The sequence below is a fragment of the Sphaeramia orbicularis genome, chromosome 1, assembly GCF_902148855.1.
Source record: "Sphaeramia orbicularis chromosome 1, fSphaOr1.1, whole genome shotgun sequence".
NCBI lineage: Eukaryota > Metazoa > Chordata > Actinopteri > Kurtiformes > Apogonidae > Sphaeramia > Sphaeramia orbicularis.
The window spans coordinates 32805266-32828716 of NC_043957.1; the positions used below are offsets into that span (position 1 = coordinate 32805266).

Sequence of the window (23451 nt, forward strand, 5' to 3'; positions counted from 1 at the left end):
ATAAAGTTGGAATAATTTTCTTTTCAGACACATCCCTCTTTTTATTCCAATTTATACACATCAGTAATAAACTTTGATGAGGTGTAATGATTAAAGACTGGGTCCAACTTACACTTTATCAATCAAAAATAAACCATACATTATATGAAAAGCAGTAGAAATATTTTATTACAACTTCATGGGTAACAGTGTAATTGCAAATCTAAACTTTTCCCACAAAGAGCTGGAGCAGGGGTCTCAAACTAATTTTCTTTCAGGGGCCACATTCAGCCCGATTTGATCTGCAGTGGGCCGGACCAGTAAAATAATAGCATAATAATGACAACTCCAAATTTTTGTCTTTGTTTTAGTGCAAAAAACACAATTAAATTATGAAAATACTTACTTTTATAAACTATCCAAACAAAAATAAATGGGAATAACCTGAAAAAACTAAAATTTGAATTAAAAAAACTTAAGAAAGTTTCGTGCAGTTTCTAACAATATTCTGCCTCAATTTATCACTTCTACATGTGCATTGTGAATCAGATCTACAAAGACACCAAACACTTAGTAACAGGCAGAAAATTGTTAAAATTGAGCTTAATTTTCTTTAGACATTTCAAGTTGTTCATATTTGTTCAGGTTATTGACATTTTACTGTTACAGGATAGTTTGTAAATGGAAATATTTCCATAATTTCATGTTATTTTTTGCACTAAAACAATGACAAAAAATTGAAGTTTGCATTATTTATAGGCAAAATGTAAGATTATTTTTCTCACATCAAAGCAAGAAGAAAATATGGAGTCATCATTTTTTGTAGGTTATTATGCTGTTATTATTGTACTGTAGATCATATTGGTCTGTGTGTGGAACCTGAACTAAAATGAGTTCCACAGCCTTGACTGTGGAATTTTTGCGCTTTGTAAATTCATCCCACGGGCCGGACTGGAACCTTTGGCGGGCCGCATTTGGCCCCCGGGCCGCATGTTTGAGACCCCTGAGCTAGAGTATTTTGCCTAAACCTCAGCATCTTCATATCCTCCTGAGACTGACGAAAGTAAAAATTTTGGCTTCTTTACATTAGACAATTGATTGGAAACAGAATGATGCAATGATAGGATGTCCTTTGCAATGGACAGTATCAATCTCTTGTCACCTGTAGAGGACAACAATGCATTGCTGGATCTCAGGAGGATATACCTTTAGAAATAAAAATAGCAGGTTGGGGAAAGTTGCCAGTATCAGTTTCCATGCATCTGTAACCAGCTTTGGGTGCAACACCTGCTCTTGAGTAAAGAACTAGACAAGTCAGAGAATGAGTCTCCAAAAAGCTGGCTCACCGTGTATCACATACTGTATGTTAACCTTCACTTAACATTTTGATATTAACCCAAGGATTTATCACAAATATGCAGAAATGTTTTACTGTCACATCGAAAAACATGAATATTACCTTTTGGACTGGGAAGGTTTCTACTGTGTGCATGCGTGTGCAATATTAAAGCCTGGTCAAGCTTTACACGTGAGAACTGTAAGCTTCATTAGCTACCTGAAGGTGAGTTCAGACAATTTAACCTGTTCTGTTAAGCAGTACGTCTTTAACACAGCATTCCTCATTGCCTATATATGCAGTGTGTGTGAAAGAGAGATACACCATTCAAATTAAGTCAAACAATCCCACCTTGCAGACAGGAAAAAATAAAGAAAAAATAAGGAGTAAATTACAGTTTCTGTTCAATAAACCCCTACTACTGATGCTTTATGTAAATTAATGCACTCAGTATCAGAAGAAGATGTTGAAATGCAGGAAAAACTGTGATGTAAAAGTGACATTTACTTTCTGTTCATTTTTAAGTCACAAATCCCTGCAGAGACATAACCCAACAAGAGTATCTCTCATTTCACACCTTTTACTTATCCAACTAAACAAAAGCAGAGTTAATGAACTGATAACATCCCTCACAGGCAAAACATTTCTCTTGATCATTGTATCTTCAATGACCACTTAAAGCTCCATCTCCTCTGAAAAACAGGATGTGTCTCAACAGGATATATCCTAATGAAAAAACACAACTTTAAATCATTTTACTGACTAATGGATGTGGACACTATGGTTCCAAATCTTGTTTGATGTTGTTTGTTTATTTAGACACCGTACATTTTTTTAAGGACATTTTCAACAGGATGCATTACCATCTATCATCTATGAGAGTGTCCATATGTGTCTTTATCCTCCTGAGACCCAGTAAGTAAACATTTTTGCCATTAAGGAATTACCTTAATTGGAAACAGCATGATACAACAGTTTCTTCAGATTACTTTTTTAATTTTTTTAATATAATGTCATTTTCACTGGACTTTTTTTTTTTTTTTTTAAGTAAAGCTGTGAAACTCTTGTCCGCTACAGAGAACAGAAATGCATTGCTGGGCCTCAGGAGGTTATATGTTCACGTATATTTGTAATTTTTTTAACTACAACCCCATGCATTTAAAATTAAAACAGTACTATATAATACTGCGCTGCATGGTTGGAAATTCTAATAAGGGTTGTAGGCACTCTATACATTTCCTTAGCATATATCTATGAGCCAATGTCATGACCTGGGGTGACCATAGTGGTGGTGAGACCAGTTGGTGAGAGCTGTTTGACCTAGCTATGGGTGCTATAGATGCTATGTAAAGGCTAAACTTGTTGCATAACTAACCAAGCTAACCTGAACCTGCTTCTCAGTAGGCAGAGGTACATCATTTACAGATCTCAAAATAAAACTAAGTCTCTTGTAATAATGGATGAGGTGAGATAATAACAGTAATAGAAAATGTGTTCATGAATTTATTTTATTAGTTAAGACATATTAGGGAATGAAGCACTGTATTATTATTTCAGCTCATGCCATCTATAATTTGATAACGTCATCAGAACATGGCACAGTTCATCATTACAGTTCATTACTTTACAGTTTGAATTCATTTACGGTTCGCGTTTCTTGTTGTATCAATATGTCAGTATGATAGAAATGTCTGTGACTTATTGTCTTCCATAGGCCTGAAAGTGAGAAGGAACTGAAATTCATGTTGTTCTGTGACGCCGGGATCAGCAGCAGCTTACTGACTAAAGCTCCTGCTTGAAATAGCTGCTTAGTTTTGTGTGTTATGTATGAGTCAGAGAAGCTCAGGTCATCCGTGAGATCAATATAATGAGTCTGCAAATGGAGTAGAATAGAATAGAATAGAATAGAATAGAATAGAATAGAATAGAATTCAACTTTTGTTTCTAAGATTTTTCAGTGATGACTTAATGCAGTCACTTAAAATTTTTTTTTTTTTATTTAAATGTCTGCAGTACACTCTCAGTTCAACTTTCTACAAGCATCTTGCTGTTAGTGTTTTAAACTAAAAGCAGAGCTAGATGGTAAACATATAGTCTTGATCCCCTGATCTTCAGGTACAGAAAGGAGGATTAGTGTGAGTCCACTGGCTCTGGAGCAAACAGAGGCTTCCATAGGAGCATGAGCAAAAACACATCATCAGAGTTCAAAGACTTCTTTCAGTTGTCACTACAGACACTTATTGCTCGAAAATAGACAAATAAAATAGCAATATATATAATAAGAAAATCATGAAGATTCTTAAATTTCTACTTTTATTATGACAGTCAACCACAATACTTATTGGAAAACTTAATGACTTTTTCCCACCTTTAACTGTCTGAAATGGTCGGAGACTGAATGAAAACCTTGTATCTATAACCTATAACGTATCTGTAATAATCTTTTCACCCCTTTGGATGTTTCCAACTTTTATTGCTTTCATAAATAAAGTCAGTGTCTGTGTAATTTGGCTTTTTTGTGAAAATGTAAAAAACAAACTTCTGCAAAATAATATCAGTGAATCAAAAATATATACTGGACACTGCAATTTTACTCCATTCTTCTTTGGAAAACTGCTCAGGCTTTGACAGATTTCACAAGGATGTGACATGAACAACCTTTTTCAATAGCAGACACAAATTCTAAATCAGTTTCTCCAGAATATTCACCAGGTTGTCTTTTAACCATTTCTGTGCAGCTTTTACTGTATACTTCACGTCATTGCTTTGCTGGAAAAATAAATCTTCTCCCAGGTCATTGTTCTCCTGCAGACTGAATCTAATTATGTTCCAGGATTTCCTTGCATCTTGCTGCATTCATTTTACCTTCCAGGGGCTTCTGCTGAAAGCATCCCCAGTGTATGATGCAGCCACCACCATGCTTCACAGTAGGGATGTGACGTGTGTTTATGGTGATGTGCAGAGTTTGGTGCTTAAACATTGCAACTACTCTCACGTCCAAAAAGTTCCACTTTGGTCTCACCAGACCAGAGAACCCTCCTCTGGTTGCCCTGGGTTTAACTGGACTCCAGGGGATGTTCAGTGACTTGTCTGTTTTGTATCCATCCACTGAGTTACACTTGTCAAAAGCCTTTTCTCAGAGCTGCTTGGGGTCATCTTTTGTCGTCATGGTGCACTTGTACACAGGAATAACAATCAACCAGTTCCTTTACCTTCAGACAGAGGTGTCTCTACATATTATAGTCACTTGAGACACATCAACTACACTCAGGTAATCTCTATTTTACTAGCTGTAAGACTAGCAGCACCAGCTGACTGTATCTGTTGAATCAGCCAAGCCGCTTTCAAGGGAACGTTCATGTACTCACTTATTTTATATCTTGTATTTTTAAATGATTGACACTGATTAGCAGTATTTCTTGTAAATTTTCAATAAAAACTACAAATTGAATAGGTCGTGATTTCACTCATAAAAAAGCATCCAAAGGGGTGAAAACTTTTTATAAGCTCTGTTGATCCAGCCTACCACTCCTATAAAGGGCAACAGGCAAACAGCTCCATCTAGTGGTTTCAACAACAAACACTATACTAAATAGAGTCCAAAACATGTCTAATCTTCAATTTACTTTTCTGGCAATGAGGTGAACTCACATCATTAACAACCTGTGTTTAGCAACTTAAAGACTGATGCACCAGTGTTCACTTTTTCCAATAATTTTACAAATTCCTTATGTATTTTGTTAAATGTTAAAGTTGAGACCCATTTTATGCTTATTTTAGTGCTAAGTAGGTTTCTAATCTTTACTTGTTTTAACATTACATACAACAAAAGACCTGTTTCTCTGGCTGCAGGTGGTGATCAAAGAAAATCAACAAAAACACACACACACACACACACACACACATTTGCATAGTGAAAGGATTTCACCATAAATTATGAACTTTTAACATCTAGAGGCCACATTTTAAATCCCTATTAACGTATACACTACCAGTCAAAAGTTTGGACACACCTGGTTTTTCTTTATTTTCATGACTATTTGCATTGAAGACTCTCACTGAAGGCATCAAAACTATGAATGAACACATATGGAATTATGTAGTTTGAAAGAAGTGTAACTCAAAACATGTTATATTTTAGATTCAAAATAGCCACATTTTGCTTTTATTACTGCTTTGCACATTCTTGGGATTCTCTCAATGAGCTTCATGAGGTAGTCACCTGAAATGTTTTCCAAGTCTTGAAGGAGTTCCCAGTGATGCTGAGCACTTGTTGGCCATCTACAGTCCATCTCATGTCATTTAAATGAGGTGTGTCAAAACTTTTGATTGGTAGTGTATGTTATCACTCAAGTTTGTCTAAAATGAGGTCTGCCAGTCACTACACAGTTGTTGATTACTATTATTGTTATTACTTTTATGTATACTATTACTGTATTACTATTATTTATATTATACATAAGCCTGTGATAACAAGAAGAACACTTCTAAGAATGAATATAAAGTGACATGGGCTGAGCTTTACAGCAGTCGAGTAAAGACAAATGTCAAATGGAATTTTGGTAACATTTTATTTGGAAGCTTGATCGTACTCGATCGATCATACTCTCAACAACTTGCCATTGTAACATTGATAAGTACATGTAAACATCCTTCACTTTGAATGGATTATAGACGGAGGGAATCAAGTTTATGACAATGCCAAGATCACTCAGTAACATCATTAACCGGTAACTGTAAGGGTGGAGACTATTTTTACCTGTGTGCAATCCACAGTGTAAATGAAAAAGACAAAAGAAAGACACATCAGCTGTAACTAGAGTTGTGGTCCAGTGGTCCACTGGTCCAGTACAAGGACAAACTCTGCACCTTGTATGAAAAGAGGAATTGTGATTTCAGTTGACAATTAAAATGGCACTAACTTTGGGACAAATGTGACTCATTTGTAGAAACACTGTCAAAGTATGTGTAAAAATGTGCATTAAGGCGCTTTTCATCAAACTCTAAATGCTCTAAAGGCAAAGTAAGGAAAAAGGAGGAAGCAAGTCCTGTGATCACTGTGATCATATGCAAACTCAACACACTGTCCAATTGTCTCCATCCATGGCTTCAGAAAGAATGCAAACATCCAAAGTGTTCCTGCATGTGTCAACTTTACCTCCTTCTTAATCACCCCCAGACAAATATGATAAGGTCTCCCTAAATTAAATGCATTTTTTCCACTATTTTCCAAACTCTCTCCATCATCAACACTTTGCCTTCTTGCCATAACTATCCACTACCTCTGGCACAACACTCTCATCCTCATCTATGTCGTCTGTCACGGACTTTCCAACCAGCTGGAAGATGTCCTCGGCTCGGACACCCATGGGTTCAGCCACCTTCACTGTCAGCATGTCCAGAGTCAGAACAGTTCCTTTGGGGATCTTTACCTTGGCCACCACTGATTTACCAAGCTGGAATAAAACAACAAGGGCAGTGAGACATCACACAGAGAATGATGAAAACAGACTGGAAAACATTGTCAGTCTGAATTGTTCATGACCAACAAAGACAAATTTGATCTTTCATGTGTTTTCATCTGTCTCACCTTGTCATGACATGGCTTCTCACAGGGTAACATCTGTTTAATGCCCGTTCCCATCGCTCTCTCTACCAGTCGGATGGACCGGACGAGCTCGGCCAGCTCAGCAGGCTCCAGCGAAGCCTCGTGGTCACTCCCTTTCCACGTTTTGTCCAAAGTCACATGGCGCTCAATGACCTTTGCTCCCAAAGCTACGGCAGCCACTGAAATGCTGATACCGGATTCATGGCCAGAATAACCGATGGGAATATCTGGAAACTCCTTCTGGTATTCCTGCAGGGTACAAGAGGGTGTGACTGGTGAAAGGAAAGTGTAGTGTGTGTAATTATTTCACTCCTTAGTGTGAAATTTTTCAAGTTAAAATCTGGTCTTAAGAAGCAGGCTAAAATAAACTACGATGTCAAAACAAAATAAAAGCAATGCCAGAAACTCTATAGATTCAGCTTTGTTAACTGAAAAACTAACCAATGGTTTCAATTAAAAACAGCGTAATCACTACTATATTTATGTAGCTGTATGCTAACATGTTGGTGTAAAAGCAGTTTGTTCTATTCTTTCTTACTGCGATCACTCTGAGGTTGACATCTTCAGCTTCTAGAGGGTAGGCACTGGTGCACTGTAGGATGGCGAAGTTCTGATTGTGCTCTTTCACAGTCTGGTAAACTCGACGCATCGTCTCCATGGACTGCATCCCACTAGACACCACCATGGGACGTCCTGACATAATATTTCCAGAATAAATCCAGAGTGATGTGAGGATACTTTTGATAATTGAAGTAATGGTCAGTAATAGTTTGGCTTTTGACAAGAAATTACAAAAAACACTTTGATGTCAAAGTGAAAACAAATTTCTGCAAAGTATGTGAATCAAAGAAAAAAATTATCGCGTAAATTAAGTGACTGTATAAATATTCAACCCGTTCAAGTCAGTATTTAGTAGATACACCTTTAGACAGCTGTAGTTAATCTTTCTAGTTGAGTGTCTTCCTCTTTGCCACTCTCCCATAGCGCTTTGACTGGTGAAGAACCTTGGCAACACTTGTTGTCTGCACTGTTTCTCCCATCTCACAGTGGTCATAGGGTCTTGGTGGCTTCCCTCACTAGTCTCCTTCTTCACAGTCACTTGGTTTGTGAGGACAGCCTGCACTAGGCAGATTTACACCATATATTCCTTCTGTTTTTTGATGATGGAATGAACTGAATTCCAAGAGGTGATGAGTGTTTGGGATTTTTTGTATCCAACCCCTGACTAACACTTTTTAATAACCTTTTCCGAGGGCAGCTTGGAGTGTTCTTTTGTTCTAATGGTGTACCTGTAGCTGTGATTAACAGGTTACTGAACCTTCCAGACACAGGTGTCTTTATACTACAGTCACTTTAGACACATTCACTGCACTCAGCTTATCTCCATTTCACTAGGGGAGATGCATATTTAAGAAATCACTTATTTTACATCACACTTTTTTAAAGTAATTGTCATTACTTTGTAGAAATTTGTTTTCACTTTGACATTCAAGAATTCTTTGGAAATTCTTGTAACTTGTAAACTTGAAACATAATTCCATGAATAAAATTTATCTCTCACCTTTTTTGGCGGTCTTCTCCAGATAGGGGAAGTTGTTTGTGTCTCCAGAGCCTACTTTAAAGAAAGGCACGTTCAGCTCATGTAGGAACTCCACTGCCATCTAAAAGAAAAAGGAAAGTTGAGTCATCTCTTTTTATTTCAGTATCATAAAACTGCCCTTATAATATCTAATATTATCTCACCTCATCCATTCCTGAAGCGGTGAAGAAGATCCCCACCTCTTCAGCATATTTCTGCAGTTCCCTGTACTGCTCATGGCTGAACTCCAGATGGCGCTTGTGTTCACCGTAAGTTTTACCCCAGGAGTGTTTAGAGGTATAAGGACGCTCCAAGGCTTTTTTGTTAAACTTGTGTTCTAACTCACTCTTCTGGAATTTGGCACAATCAGCACCACAGTCCTGTGGAAGTGAAGTGATTAAGTGATTCAGTGAACTAGGATGTTTTGCAAAAGACAGTCCCTTGCTACATAAACTTTATCATAAATTGAATGATAAATATTTCTCTGGCTTTGAAGATGCTCCAGCCTGTTCAGTAAAATGATTGAAAGCAATTAATTTCCAACCATTGTTAGAATAAAGGAGGGACTCATGTAAATGATGGCTACACCCAAAGCACAAAACAAATCTTCATGTTTGATTCGGTTGAATAACCAGTTCAACAAGAGGATGCTGCACTAAGAGATGTTAATAAAGAGCATTCAAAGGTCGTTTCCTACTTATTCCTAAAATAAAAGACATGTTCCTTGTCTTACTCAGGTTAACTTCAATTTGGCATCAAATCCAGAGTTCATTCTATGTTCCCTTGGGCCTCTCCATGCTGGCACATAAACACCTAAACTCTGGGAAAAATTAAAAGATGGGTCCACATTTGCAAACCGGTTCCCACTAAAACCTCTACAAGTGTAAAATGAATAGCTATAAGCCATCAAAAAAACTGAGCTGCTTGCATGTTTTGTTTTGTTTTTTTTGGAGTGGCATAAAACACCAGCAGACTGTACGAGCATACCAAGACACAGGAAAGGTACTAATCTCAAATCACGGTTAGTTCAATGAATAATGATTTCTCAACTCTTGAAAAAAGCTAAATCAATAATATTATGTTAAACAATGAATAAGATCTTGTTTTCTCTGCATTATTCATTTGTTATTTTGTATATTGAGTCCATTTTGTATAATACTTCTTAATATTTATGTCAAATATTTTCTGTTCACATCTTTTCCTACTTCTTACCATGTAGACTTGCTTCCAAATGTCATTGTGTTACACTGTACTATGACAATAATGGAATTGTATTATATTCTACTCCCAGAATCTGAAAACTGTTCTCTTTCTTTCTTTGCATAAATAAAAAGGTTTAATTTATCCATAGCCATACACAAAAACAGTAAACCCTGTGGTATTTTTTTGTTTTGGTCAAACTATTCATCAGTCACGTGGTACTTTAACACTAGGTAAAATGATTAATTCCCTCCTGCAGGGCACAACTTAATGTTTGCTGCTGTTACTGTTTAAAATGTAACACTAAGTTTAGTCCTGAGTACTTTTCATATGTGTCTTAGAACTCGGATAAAGCCCCCTTAAATAACCGTTTTCTCCCCTGTTGTTTAATTACTTTTGCCGTTTTGATCATCTTCTTGGCAATCTCGATGTCTCCCTGGTGGTTTTGTCCAATTTCTGCGATGATGAAGCAAGGGTTGGAACCTCCGATCATTCTGCCAGGACACAGCTCAAACTTTAAAGGCATTTTGATGTCAGTGAAGGAAACGACCCAAAAAGAGAAAAAAAAAAATTCGGTAGATAAAAGGCGGACGTGGGCACAGCGGTGTTGAATGGTAAATGAAAATGTCAAAGGAGCAGTACTACCAGCTGCACGTCCCGGAAGTGTGATTCTACTTTCCTCTACTTCCGCGTCTGTACTGTTACGTACTTCCGGTTTTGCCTAAAAAGAAATTAAAGCGTAACAAGTTAAATAAAATGATTCAAATAATGTCCCTTGAACCTAAGACTTAATGTTTGTTTTTTTATTTATCTGTACTGTTCTCAAAAACATAAATAAATAAATAAATAAATAAATAAACCTTTGGGATTATGGACATACAGACACCAACAAATACCGTTTTTTCTTTTTTATACTTTATTTTTCCCATGAGATAGTGAAGCAATTTCCAAAACCCACAGACAAAGAAGTTGAAATAGAACTAAACCATACCATGAGTTTCAATTCTTACTCCACACTTTATTTCCATTGCAGGGATATTATAGCTTGAGAGTCTTCTTACTGATAAAGCTTGGCTGATTTGTGCTCTACATGCAGAGATATTCTGATTATTAATGATTTTTTTTCCTCAATAGTAGGCATATTAATTGTAATTACCAGCAAACTGGTTACTTTTTACTACTTGTTTTTAAATGAGAATCCCCACTGCAGTATGAAGGATGGACTGGAATAATGCTGTTAAAGCAGCAACAAAATTTGTACTATTTTGCACTTACAAAATTGCATGTAGAAGATAACATGTGTCCCGGATGGGAGTGTGCCCATTCTAACTTTGACTATTGAAAGAGTTTTAACATTATATGCCACATTAATACATGCGTCATCAAATATGTTTAGCTGCAGGTGGGGATTACAGAGAATCTAGTGAAGACTCATTCTGACCCAAATGACTGATTTTATCCACTGCGACAGGATCTCTCGAATTATTTAGTTTTGACATATACACAAACATATAATCAATCATCTCACAGAAGTGATCCATCAAACTTTAAACCTACAACTGTCAATTACTGTTATATATAATGAACAAGCCATGAATGAATACAAAGTTGCATGAGCTACCCAATAATGTTGTCAAGAAAACACCGTATCAAATAAAATTTTGGCAATATTTTATTCAGAGACTTTAACAGACCTCAGCAGATACTCTCTGTCAACATTTATGTGAACATCCTTCATCCTGAATGGGTTAAGGATGGAGCTAGTCCAGTTTGGATGCCACAGTGACTCGGGAATGTAACTGGATGATAACTGTAAGGGTCCCAGGAGACGACGCAAGACACATGATCTGGATCTAGAGTTGTGAATCTGGCTCCACTGGCCCAGTAAAACAAAGACTGCAAGAACGCTGCTTGAGAACCATATTGTGGTTTAACAGATTTTGGTTCCATTTTATAAGCCAAATCCCACTGACTTTTAGACATCCCACTGACTTTCAGAATGCAGAAACACAATGTTGTTTTTTTCATGCTGGGTCTCTTAATGCGTCTATTTGTCAAAATGCTGCTGTTCTGCAAAAAATGTCATAAAATATTGTATATAAAAGTGACATTATCACTTTAAATTAACTAATCATTTTCCATCCATGTCTTCAAAGAGAATAAAAAAAACTTTAGCGTCTTACAAATCACTCCCAGAGGACTCAGTTGAGCTTTTCCCCTAAATTGAATGCGTTTCACACTTTCAACCCTTCCACTACCTCTGGCACAACGCTCTCATCCTCATCTATGTCCTCTTTCACAGACTTTCCAACCAGCTGGAAGAGGTCCTCGGCTCGGACACCCATGGGTTCAGCTGCCTTCACTGTCAGCATGTCCAGAGTCAGAACAGTTCCTTTGGGGATCTTTACCTTGGCCACCACTGATTTACCAAGCTGGAATAAAAGAACAAGGGCAGTGAGACATCACACAGAGAATGATGAAAACAGACTGGAAAACATTTTAAGTCTGGATTTCTGATGACACAAGAAGATGAATTCTGTCTTTCATGTGTGTTTCTCTAATTTCTGTGGAAACTGAATATCTCACCTTGGCATGACATGGTATCTCACAGGGTAACATCTGTTTAATGCCGGTCCCCATCGCTGTCTCTACCAGTCGGATGGACCGGACCAGCTCAGCCAGCTCAGCGGGCTCCAGTGAGGCTGAGTGGTCATTTCCTTTCCATGTTTTGTCCAAAGTCACATGGCGCTCAACGACCTTTGCACCCATAGCTACGGCCGCCACTGAAATGTAGATACCGGTTTCATGGCCAGAATAACCGATAGGAATATCTGGAAACTCCTTCTGGTATTCCTGCAGGGTACAAGAGGGTGTGACTGGTGAAAAGTGCAATGTTTTGGATAATTTAATAATTCAGTTTTTCCCTAGGTGCTTTCTCTTTTCTTATATTGACAATTATGGCGTGGATAAATTCTTGAAGTTCAGAAGCAGTTCTTATATTAAAAAAATAGTGTGTCAAGACAAAATAAATCTCTTCTCATTTCTCCAGGAATACTAAACTTTGATCAAAGCTCAGCTCATTTAAAAACACCATAAATATCTGCAAATGCCATCTTAAATCATTACTTTTAATCTTTGAAAACTGAAATGAGATGCATTTTAAATGTTTTTATGTAGTTGTATGCTAACATGTTGGTGTAAAAGCAGTTTGTTCTATTCTTTCTTACTGTGATCACTCTGAGGTTGACGTCTTCGGCGTCTAGAGGGTAGGCACTGGTGCACTGCAGGATGGTGAAGTTCTGATTGTGCTGTTTAATAGTCTGGTAGACTTTACGCATCGTCTCCATGGACTGCATCCCACTAGACACCACCATGGGACGTCCTGACATAATATTTCCAGAATAAATCCAGAGTAATGTGAGAAAAGTTACCAAACAATATCACAGGCCAGAAAAAAATACATTTAGGCTCAAATTATTTGACTTGTGTTTGGTTTGGTTTGGAAATTTTGATAATACAGTTTCACGTTGGTCCAAAAACAGCCTTTGAACAGTTTTTCCTCCCACATTAAATGCATACAATGAATCAGGTTAGTGCTTGAGCCATAATTCTACATTGATTCTTACCTTTTTTGGCAGCTTTCTCTAGATATGGGAAGTTGTTTGCGTCTAGAGATGCCACTTTAAGGAAAGGCACATTCAACTCATGGAGGAACTCCACTGCCATCTAAAAAAAACAGGAAAGTTGATCATTTTCTGTTCATTTTAACCCATAAAGACCCAGTGCTATTTTTGTGGCAGTCCCCAAAATTTTTTTTCTCTATTTCTACCTTTCTTAACTGATATATCACCAATTTTATATATACATTATCTGTATTTTGCATTTTTTGGTGTAAATCATGTATTTTCCTATATTTAATTCACAGATCATGTAGATGTTCATGAAAACTCAGAGTAAATTCAAAGTTAATTCTATCAAAACAGAGAAAAAATGAAGAAAATGTGGCTTTTTCAGCAAAGATACTGCTAACTGAATGTAAAAACAAGTGTCTCCATCCACTGTCTTTGATCCAACTCTATGAGTTTTACTGGTGAATTAATGTTGTAGAAGATGACAGTGTTTCCACATTCACTGCAGAGCCTCTGAACGTCCAAATGGGTCATATCTGATGACCATGAAAAGATGATAAACTGTATTTTACACCAATTATTTACATGTATTGATAGGATTAGTGGATCAACAGGTATTAAACAGTTTATATCTGTTGATGGTTTGGGTCTCTTTGGGTTAATGTCATAAAAGTGTCCAGACAATATCCTTTATCATCTCACCTCATCCATTCCTGAGGCGGTGAGGAAGATCCCCACCTCTGTGGCATATCTCTGCAGTTCCCTGTACTGCTCATGGCTGAACTCCAGATGGCGCTTGTGTTCACCGTAAGTTTTACCCCAGGAGTGTTTGGAGTTATAAGGACGCTCCAAGGCTTTCTTGTTGAACTTGCACTCTAATTCACTTTTCTGGAATTTGGCACAATCAGCTCCACAGTCCTGTGGAAGTGAAGTGATTCAATGAACTGGGATCAAGAAGTACCATCAAACAAAACAGAACTGTCTGTGTTTGTGCTCCAGGAGTGTAGGGGAGACTTTTCAGAGGGACTGTACAGATTGTGTCATTTTAAAAAAAAAGGAAGGAAGGAAAGAAGAATGTAAAAAAAAAAAAAAAAAAAAAAAAAAAAAAAAGATGAAAAGTTCCCAGCTCAGCTAACATTCACTGTAACTGTCCCGTTTAATGTGTTGTAGGAGCAGGTGAGTTTATGTCAGTCTGTTTACTGCAATACCTGAGAGGGCTGTGTGGGACAAACGCCCTCCTATCCAATGTATCCCCATAAAAAATAAATACATAAACAAAAAATTATTCAAAAAACAAAATAAGGCTCACAATCCCCACAGACAGGCCCACACTTACAGGCTCCTGTTGAGCAGGATCTGCAGGCGCAATGGTCCGGATCAGATGTGGGCTGAGCCACGGACACGGAAGCCGAGAACGGCCGTGGATTTATTATTTTATGGTCCTTATCTCGTAATAAAGATAACTCGAGATAACAAAGATCGTTTTCTCGTGATAACGAATGCATTTATTTTGTTAATTCGTAATATAAAATCATATGCAGAACTTAGACCCCAGCAGGTCCACATGTTCCATGTTGACATGAACTGTACAGAACACAACACACAGTCTACAATCTGTGGGCTGGGGTCCAGCTGGGAGAGTAGGTCATTCAGTGGGTGGGTGGTTCGAATCCTGCCTCCGACTGTCCGCATGTCCTTGGGCAAGACACTGAACCCTGAATTACCCCCACCCTACTGGTGTATGAGTATTTTTCTCTGTACTGTAACTTGCTATGTTGGGAAGATGAGTATGAGTTTGTTTTCCCAGTTATTACTCAAGAAACTAAAACGATATGTGAAATATCAAGAAAAAAAAGCTGTAGAGATCTAAATTTGTTTGTAACTTTATCTGATGGAAACTTCAATTACACCAAAGTTAATGTAAGTAACAAATGTATTAAATAACTAATGTATTCATTGTGATTGCGTTATACAATGACAGTGAGTGAAGAAGGTACATTACGATTCTAAGGGTCTATGACTGACAGGAGCCCAGGACAGAAGTAGAAAATTAGAGTTTTGTTTTGGTTTTTTTTTGTTTTTTTCGTTTTGTTTTTGGCGAAAAACGAATAAAATGCAGCCTGACCCCTTCCTGCCTCCTCCTTATTTCAGATATGGTTTGGTCCATTTCCAGCGTTCCTAGTTGATACTAGTTGCTAAAATACACCTCCATCCAAAAAGTAAAACTACATTATATTTATATATCAATGGAAAAAACCTAATAGGCTCCTGTTATTATTATTATTATTATTATTATTATTATTATTATTATTATTATTATTATTTTAATAGTATTAAAATGTAAAAAATAAAATAAAATAAAATAAAAAATGGCTTGCACCTTTCTCGTCAATCTTGCACTGAATCATAAAAATAAATAATAGCCTAAAAATAACTATTTTCATTGTTCGCATGGTTTGTAGTGTTGAAATGGTGGGACCTGAGGTGAGTGTTTTGTTTGTTTGTTTGTTTTTACAGTGCCTTCTATTCAGGGCAGCCTAAAACATGCTAAAGTTTCAGTTTAACGCATGTGTCCTGGTTCAGGTTTACTAAACTCCCTCCCCTCAGGACCAGGCTTTGACTCACCTGCTCAGATAGAATCGTATGACGCTTTCACAGGAGGTCCGACAGTGGAACATTCTTCTTGCAAAATTGGAATTACCGCAATGGCACAGTGTATCATGGGGGGAAACATTTAAAAAAGACCCCTTTCTCGGTGTTCTCCATGAGGAATACCGAGGAGGAAAGTTTCGGTTTTTCTGAGCTGTGGTGAAATTCTAAATGATAATCCTATTACGCGCTGTGTCCCTGAAGGCAGCACGGACAACGACACCGTGTGCTCTACTCACATGTGTCGACTGAAAAGGCAACCGGATACTTTAGCACCAAATATCAAGTTTTCATTTGATCACATGGGAGTTTTTTGGCGTTCAGGTGTATTAAACAAACGCCCACCCCAACACCACCCCCCTCCCCCAATGGTACCGCCCCGTTCACAAACACTACTTTAGTGTGTGTTGGCATCAAAGTGCAGGCGTAAAGTCTGAGTAACTCCTGCTGCTGAGGAAATAATGAAGAAGAAACCGGCTTCTGGACTCCAACATGCAGTGAGTCTGATTTACTGAGATGTTTGAAAGTGAAGCCAGTGTGAGGAGGTGTTGGATTGTCAACCTCTGATCTGATGGGACTAAGTGGACCAGGTAAAGGATGGAAACACTGATCTATGGACGGAAAAGGAGGCTAGTGGTAGTATTAGAATAATTTCAGTCCAAAACAAAATCTTTAAAAAAAATTTAGATAAAAAAAAAAAAAAAAAAAAAAAAAAATCACCAGGAACTAGAGAAAACTAGAGTAAAACATATTTGGCTTTACTTTATAAGAAGATGATAAAATTGTGATTCAGATTATGTTTTTGCTCAGAAGACCTTCAAATGATGCTTTTGTCAGATCAAGCAGCTCTAAACAGGGACGCTTTTATTGTGAATCAGATTTATTCTATTGCATAATTATTTCTGAACCCTTTATGAAGTTAAATCAATAGTGTTGTGATATCAAAAACACATTATCTGAAGACACTGGTTATTTTGACAAGATGTCAATTTTAAACATTGTCAGAAAAAAAAAGTTAAATTTAAACATAGATGTACCTCTCTGTGCATTCTGTAACATAACAAAATGTTTGACCCTAACAGTGTATAACACACATATACTATATATGTGTCTAATATGTGCCTTATATGAACTGACAAGACACATTCTATTCAGTAATTGCTTCAGTTATTTAATATTGGGCAACATGATTTATCACCCTTTAGGTAAAAAAAAATGCAAAGCACAACTTCATCTTTGCAGCTAATTAAAAGTAAAATATAAAATATAACACTATTTAAGTTTAGTTTTCCCCAACCATAGTTTCACAGTAAAATTGATGTTTGAAAGAGATGTTTAAACTTAATTTCTGTGTGTCCTGGCTGCTCAAAAAACAAACAAAAAAAAACTGCCTGGATAAAACCTTCATAATTAAATGTTTAGAACTGTCTAGTTTTGTTACCTTTGCCATTTTGATCATCTTCTTGGCAATCTCGATGTCTCCCTGGTGGTTTTGTCCAATTTCTGCGATGATGAAGCAGGGGTGGGAACCTCCGATCATTCTGCCAGGACACAGCTCAAATGTTAAAGGCATTTTGATGTCAGTGACAGAAACAAAACACAAAAAGAAACAAATGTTTTGTTGGGTCAGAGGTGGTCGTGGGCACAGAGGTGCTGAGTTATGGCTGTAAATGACAGTAAACTCTGATGCACGTCCTGCGCAGGTTCGGCAGAAAGAGGACAAATACCTGTACCAGTGTTGGTTTTATAAATACATGGGTGTGGCTGAAGATGAAACCGGATTGTCCAGAATACACCCCCTGCATTGAATGACAATGAAATATTCAGGTTTTACAAGAAGCTGTGACATGCATAAACCAAGCCACAGCAACACCTTTTTGTCCAGGATTCATTGTGGTCTCGTTAATTTTTATTTGCAACCCCTAGTCAGTGATCTGATTGCTCAATCATTAATGTTTCGCTTCTTCTAATAAGATTTCAGGTGAAATAAAAGGGTTCAGTGTCTTCTAGGCAAATGTAGTGACTTCTGGCTCTAAATATTCTGAGATGGTGACTGCCAAATTGCAATAATTGGCCTCAAAATGGTAGTTCACACACCACGGTTGGACACCTCAGTTCATACATTACATTCTATGGTATAAAATATTAATCCACTTGTAAACCAATGATACCTTCTACTGTTTGTGGTGCCCTATGTGTGACAACCATCTCTTCAATAAAGTATTTACTTGAATGTCTCCATGGTGTTGTCTCCCTTTTTGTTGTGACGTATTGAGTCAGATCATAACACAGGTCTACTAATGTTCATTATTCTGTGGCTACAGACAATGAGAAATTTGAGCCACTTGAACTTTCCCTCAGAATTTCCATTTTCTGCGTAATACTACACCGTCAACATAGGGTGAAATACTGTTCTTCACAGTTCACTTCATTTGTTGTCAGTTAGACAATAGGACCTCAGGACAGAGATAGTCTGAGGAGTCAGTTTGCCACGTGTAAATCAATGTACTGGAAAAACACTGCTGTTGAATGAATACTTATTGCTTTCAGTTACTCCACCAGTTCATTCGATCAATACGTGTTAATATTGAACTTATGTTGAAAATCAAAATGAGAACAGGTTTTCCTGGTGGAAAAAAAAACAAGTGTGTGCATTGGTAAAATATACTGTAACACCATAGCCTGTAGAGTTCCACAACACGTAAAATAAGTAAGTATATTTGATTTAAAGAGTGCTTTTCACAGACAGGGAGTCACAAAGTGCCTTACACTACAAAATACAAGTGAAATACATTCAGTGCAGTCAGCTGTCACAGCCCTGAGGCTGATTGGATCTAAAATGCCTGCTTGAACAGCAGTGTCTCAAGATATTTTTTAAAAGACTCAACAGAGTCCATGACGTGTAAGTACAAAGGACAATCATTCCAGAGATGCGGTGCAACAGCTTCAAAAGATCTGTCACCTCATGTACTAAAACAAGTGTGGGGGACCATCAGCAGGTGTTGCCCTGAGGACCTCAGGCTGTGAGCCGAGCTGTAGGGCTGGATCAGCAATATAGCAGCAATATGTACAGGAAATTCTAATGTCTGTGTGAAGTGGGCCAGAGTGGTGCCAGTAATGTTAACATGGTAGGGTGAAACTGGTCCCTGAGTCCATAAAATGTACCCACTGGTCATCCAGCTACGTTGATAAAGAGAAGAAGAAGAGGATGAAGCTGAAAAAAGTTACAAAAGGAAGACGTCTAGTGTTAGTGACTTTAGGGGAATTGCTAACCGTAGTTGCCATAGTTGCAATATTTTCCACTGCATTTGCCAAACCTGATCTTCAGGTTCAGCATCAGGTTCCCTGTCATACCCCATTGTGTTTCAGGTGTCAGTCCTTCATGTGCACTACTCAGTTCAAAGGAATAAAAGTATGTGATCTAATTTAATGATATCCGCCAACATAACCCCAGAAAAGTACAAACAACATGGCAGACACTGATTGTCTGTCAGTCACAGCAGCTGCTCCATTAATTTTCTTAACTTTTTGGCTTCAGATAATCTAAACAGATGAGTTTTACTAAAAAGAAATACAGTTTCACACAGAGGGAAAGACCCCTTTTTGTACTAGGTTATAAATGTTTTCAGAACATTTTGGCCATTTTTAACATGATGTCTATCGGGATTAAATGAATAAATGAAAATGTTATTTCAGTTGCATACATATACAGATCAAACTTGATTTCACTTTTTTTTTTTTTCTCACAGTCAGAAACTGAAAAAGGTTTATATTTGCTTATCCTCTAATCCTATATATATTCCATCACTTAAATTATCCAGATTAGCGATGGAAGAGAAATAAACATACATAAATATATTTTTAAAATTATAGTCCTCTATTATATTTAAATTGTTTTAAAATATTCTATTTCAGTGAGTTACACAATTTCAACTCAATAAGATCATTCCTTACTTTGACTCCAAACACACACAAAAACATCTGTATTCTACTGTAGTTCTCACCAGACAAATAACCTGCTTAAAATTATACTTGCCTCTGCTTGAAAGACTTTTAACATGACATACTACACTAACACATGCTTCAGTAAGTATGTTCCTTTAGTTGCAGGTGATGATCACACAGAATCAACAGGAGACTGAAGATCTGAGCCAAGCAACCATTTTTATCCACTGTAACAGGATCTTTTAATTTATTTGGATATTACAAATACACAAACATATATTCAATCATTCACAGAGAAGTAATCTTTCAATCCTAAGTTCATCTAAAATAAAAGGTAAGCCAATGCATACAGAACTGTGGGTGACTAATACATAGAAATGCATGAATGAGCATGAGTGAATACGAAGTGACATGAGCTACAAAGCAAAGGTGGAAAGAAAAGACAAACATTAAACAGGACTTTTTCAATATTTTATTTGGAGACGTCAGCATAACAGAGCCAAGGTGACATTCAACAGATGTCATGTGTAAGTAAACATCCTTGATCCTGAACCTGAATAAAGACAAAAGAAGGGAGAGGATTTTATGACGATGCTAAGAAGACTCAGTAATATCACTGACGTATAATTCGAAGGGTGGAGACTGATTTTACCTTCAATCAAACATAATTAGATTTAGATAAGATAGAACTTTATTGATCCCATGGACAGAGCCCTCTGGGAAATTAAGGAAAATACCAGTGAACAAACGGGATAAAAAAAAACAAACACTAATGGTTGTCAATCAAAGACTAGAAACTGAACCCAGTTGGCAACTAAAATCACACTGATTATTAGTCAAATGAGATTTCACTATACAGAAACATTACATTGTAAATAATTTTTTGATCTATTAAAGCTGCAGGAAGTCAAGGGTAAATACATGGCTTCCTTCATCTTTCTTGTTTCTAGAGATGTCACTTTGAAGAGAGACATGTTCAGCTCATGTAGGAACTCCACTGCCATTGAAAAAAAAGGAAAGATGAGACTTCTCTGTTTATTTTAGTCATAATTTCCTCTGTCATCTCACTTCATCCATTCAGCTGAAGCAGTGAAGACGATTCACACTTATAATATGTAATTTATTCTATTGCTCTCATTTATACATCCTCCTCTCACATTTCAGTTTTCTCAGTCATTCTCACAGTCATATATTCTGTCACACATTTATACATGTCAATTCACATACATGCATTCCTTCATACATGAATGTAAGGAGGAAATGTATTCATAAATGAAGAGAATATGTACACATATCTGAAGGATACATATGTATGGAGATATATATGTGTGTGTGTGTGTGTGTGTGTGTAAGAGAAACTACAATGGAATTAAGGACTGTATATAATTAATAGATCATCCACTGGTTTCTGAACTGCTATTTTGAATCCAGTAGTTTGTGATTTGTCTATCACCTTGCTGGCTTCTTAAAGCTGAAATAAATTATATTTGGACAAGAGTGAAACTATGGGAGCTCAAGGGGTCATAGATGAGATAGGGTCCTCCTGACTCAGTAAAACAGTAAATTTCATCAAAGGAACTTAACAGTTGTATCAGAGAAACCTATTACCTAGAATGAAAGCTGAAATGTCTGTCAGGAGAAAATGCAGTTTATGAAAAATCTTTGGCAGGTCTGACTTGTCAGGTGACTGAGCTGTCAAAATCAAATTCTATTTGCCTCAAGGTCTAATCAACATAGGAAAAAATTAAAGATGAACACCCAGATCACTTATTACAGGTATCAGTGAAATAGATGAGACCATAAAGAGTCCTGGAAAAAAAAATTTATTTTTTATTTTCAGAGAAAAGTCCAGTGTACACTGATCAGCCATAACATTATGAGGCAAAGTGGTATTAATTCAGATGATCTCATTCCAGTGGGACCTGTCAGTGAGTTTGGATATATCAGGCAACAAGTGAACATTTAACCCTCAAAGTTCAAGCAGATCTTGTTGTTCATTCCCAGTGTAAAGTGGTACCAAAAGTATCTAAAGAACAACTGGATCTCAACCAATCCAGCATCTAGGACTGGTATCTGAACCAAGACCAAGATGCAGCAGATCCCTGAAGTCCTGGAAGTAGATAGGTGGATCTCCATGGATCAGATTTATTTGTCCAACACCTCCCACAGATGATCAACGGTCCTGAGATTAGGATGTCCTTTCTTAGTCCATTTTTGGTCAGTATTAATAACCACTTCAGACCAGCTGTACCCAACAAGACCCGCAGTTGTGGAGATGTTCTGACCCAGTTATGACTGTTACAATATGGACCTGGTCAAATTCACTCAGTTCATTACATTGCTCATTTTGCTGCTTCACTGACTGAATGTTCACTTGCAGCCTAATATATCCAATCCAGTGAAAGAAAAATGTCCCATGGGGCACAATGAGGGAGTGGGACCTCAGTCTAGCCCATTGTTTTCAGCCTTGGGGTTGGGACCCCACGTGTGGTCGCCTAGAATTCAAATGGGGTCACCTGAATTTTCTAGTAATTGATAAAAATAAAATCTTACTGATAAAAAATGTATGGTGAGTTACGAGAGACAATCTCAATCCATAAAAGACATGACAAACTGTGAAGCTGAAACTGAAGCACTGTGGTACTGTTTATCTTTCAAATGTTCATTGTGATCGGTTTCAGATGCTGCAGCTCTTTCATAATTCATAGTTTGAGTTATTGTTTGTTCAGTATTAATTGTCAGCCTTGTAAATCCAAGCTGGACTGACTGTACATATCCTGACCAAGGAAAATCAAATTCTCTCTTTGTGCAGTAATCTACACCTGGTTTTTCTGCCTCCGTCCATAATATACATTATATAGACTAAATGTCATCTAAAATTAATGTTTATTTGCAACATAGTATAGCAAACTATTACATGATCAAAAACAAATTAATTTTACCAAAAAAAAAAAAAGAAGTCTGTTTTGAATGTCTGGGGTTGCCAGAAATTTGTGACGTTAAAATGGGGTCACAAGCCAAAAAAGGTTGGGAACCACTGGTCTAGCCTGTTAGGGAAGCTCTATCCGGTGTTGCTTCAGTTGGCCCGGTCTAGACTCACCAACATTGTTTACAAAATAAATGAAATCAAATGTTGTGACATTGCATGAGCTTATTGGAACAATGCAACAGTGTTTGTTTACTGGAATCAAAGCTAAATGCAGTCCAACAGAAAATTGGAGTGTGCTTGGGCTGTATTTTATTATTTCACCACAACTTGACAAAGCATTTGATCATTTCAAATAATAAAGATCGAGGAAAACGTAAGATTTTTTTAATGTCCTGCTCCTGCAGTTGTTTGTATAGTTTTTATTGTTATAACCAGTAAGTCAACATTTTCATATGGGTATAGAAATGTTTCAGCTGGTCCAAACTTCATTTTCCTTGACACTGAGGTTCTCACTTATTTTCCCGAGACAAAAAATATCTCAGGAATGTCTCAAACATCCAGATTAAAAAAAACACAAAACAAAACACAAGACAACAA

General features: G+C 37.1%; 1 protein-coding gene across 2 annotated transcripts; it reads right to left on the reverse strand.

Annotated features, from left to right (window-relative positions):
• Positions 1–5869: 5869 nt before the first annotated feature.
• On the reverse strand, positions 5870–17696 carry nansa (N-acetylneuraminic acid synthase a). 2 transcript variants are annotated; one of them, XM_030145206.1, is made up of 7 exons: positions 17422–17696; positions 14034–14249; positions 13329–13428; positions 12930–13084; positions 12289–12555; positions 11961–12134; positions 5871–6597 (listed from the first exon to the last, which is right to left on the reverse strand). In XM_030145206.1, the coding sequence occupies exons 1-7, from the start codon at positions 17551–17553 to the stop codon at positions 6562–6564; spliced, it is 1080 nt and encodes a 359-aa protein (XP_030001066.1). In that variant the 5' UTR covers positions 17554–17696; the 3' UTR covers positions 5871–6561. The 2 variants fall into 2 exon arrangements, with proteins under 2 accessions (XP_030001076.1, XP_030001066.1); XM_030145216.1 differs by lacking the exons at positions 11961–12134; positions 12289–12555; positions 12930–13084; ... (1 more) ...; positions 14034–14249; positions 17422–17696 and adding exons at positions 6906–7172; positions 7462–7616; positions 8485–8584; positions 8667–8882; positions 10097–10379 and having other exon boundaries at positions 5870–6771.
• Between the last annotated feature and the right edge of the window lie 5755 nt (positions 17697–23451).

Bases quoted from the DNA above. Each gene is read 5' to 3' on its own strand.
- nansa (XM_030145216.1), bottom strand. From the start codon at position 10,228: ATGCCTTTAAAGTTTGAGCTGTGTCCTGGCAGAATGATCGGAGGTTCC. The intron at 8,883-10,096 runs GTAATTAAACAA...TCACTTCCACAG, and splicing joins AGATGATCAAAACGGCAAAA to GACTGTGGTGCTGATTGTGC. The intron at 6,772-6,905 runs GTGAGACAGATG...GTTTTATTCCAG, and splicing joins AGAAGCCATGTCATGACAAG to CTTGGTAAATCAGTGGTGGC.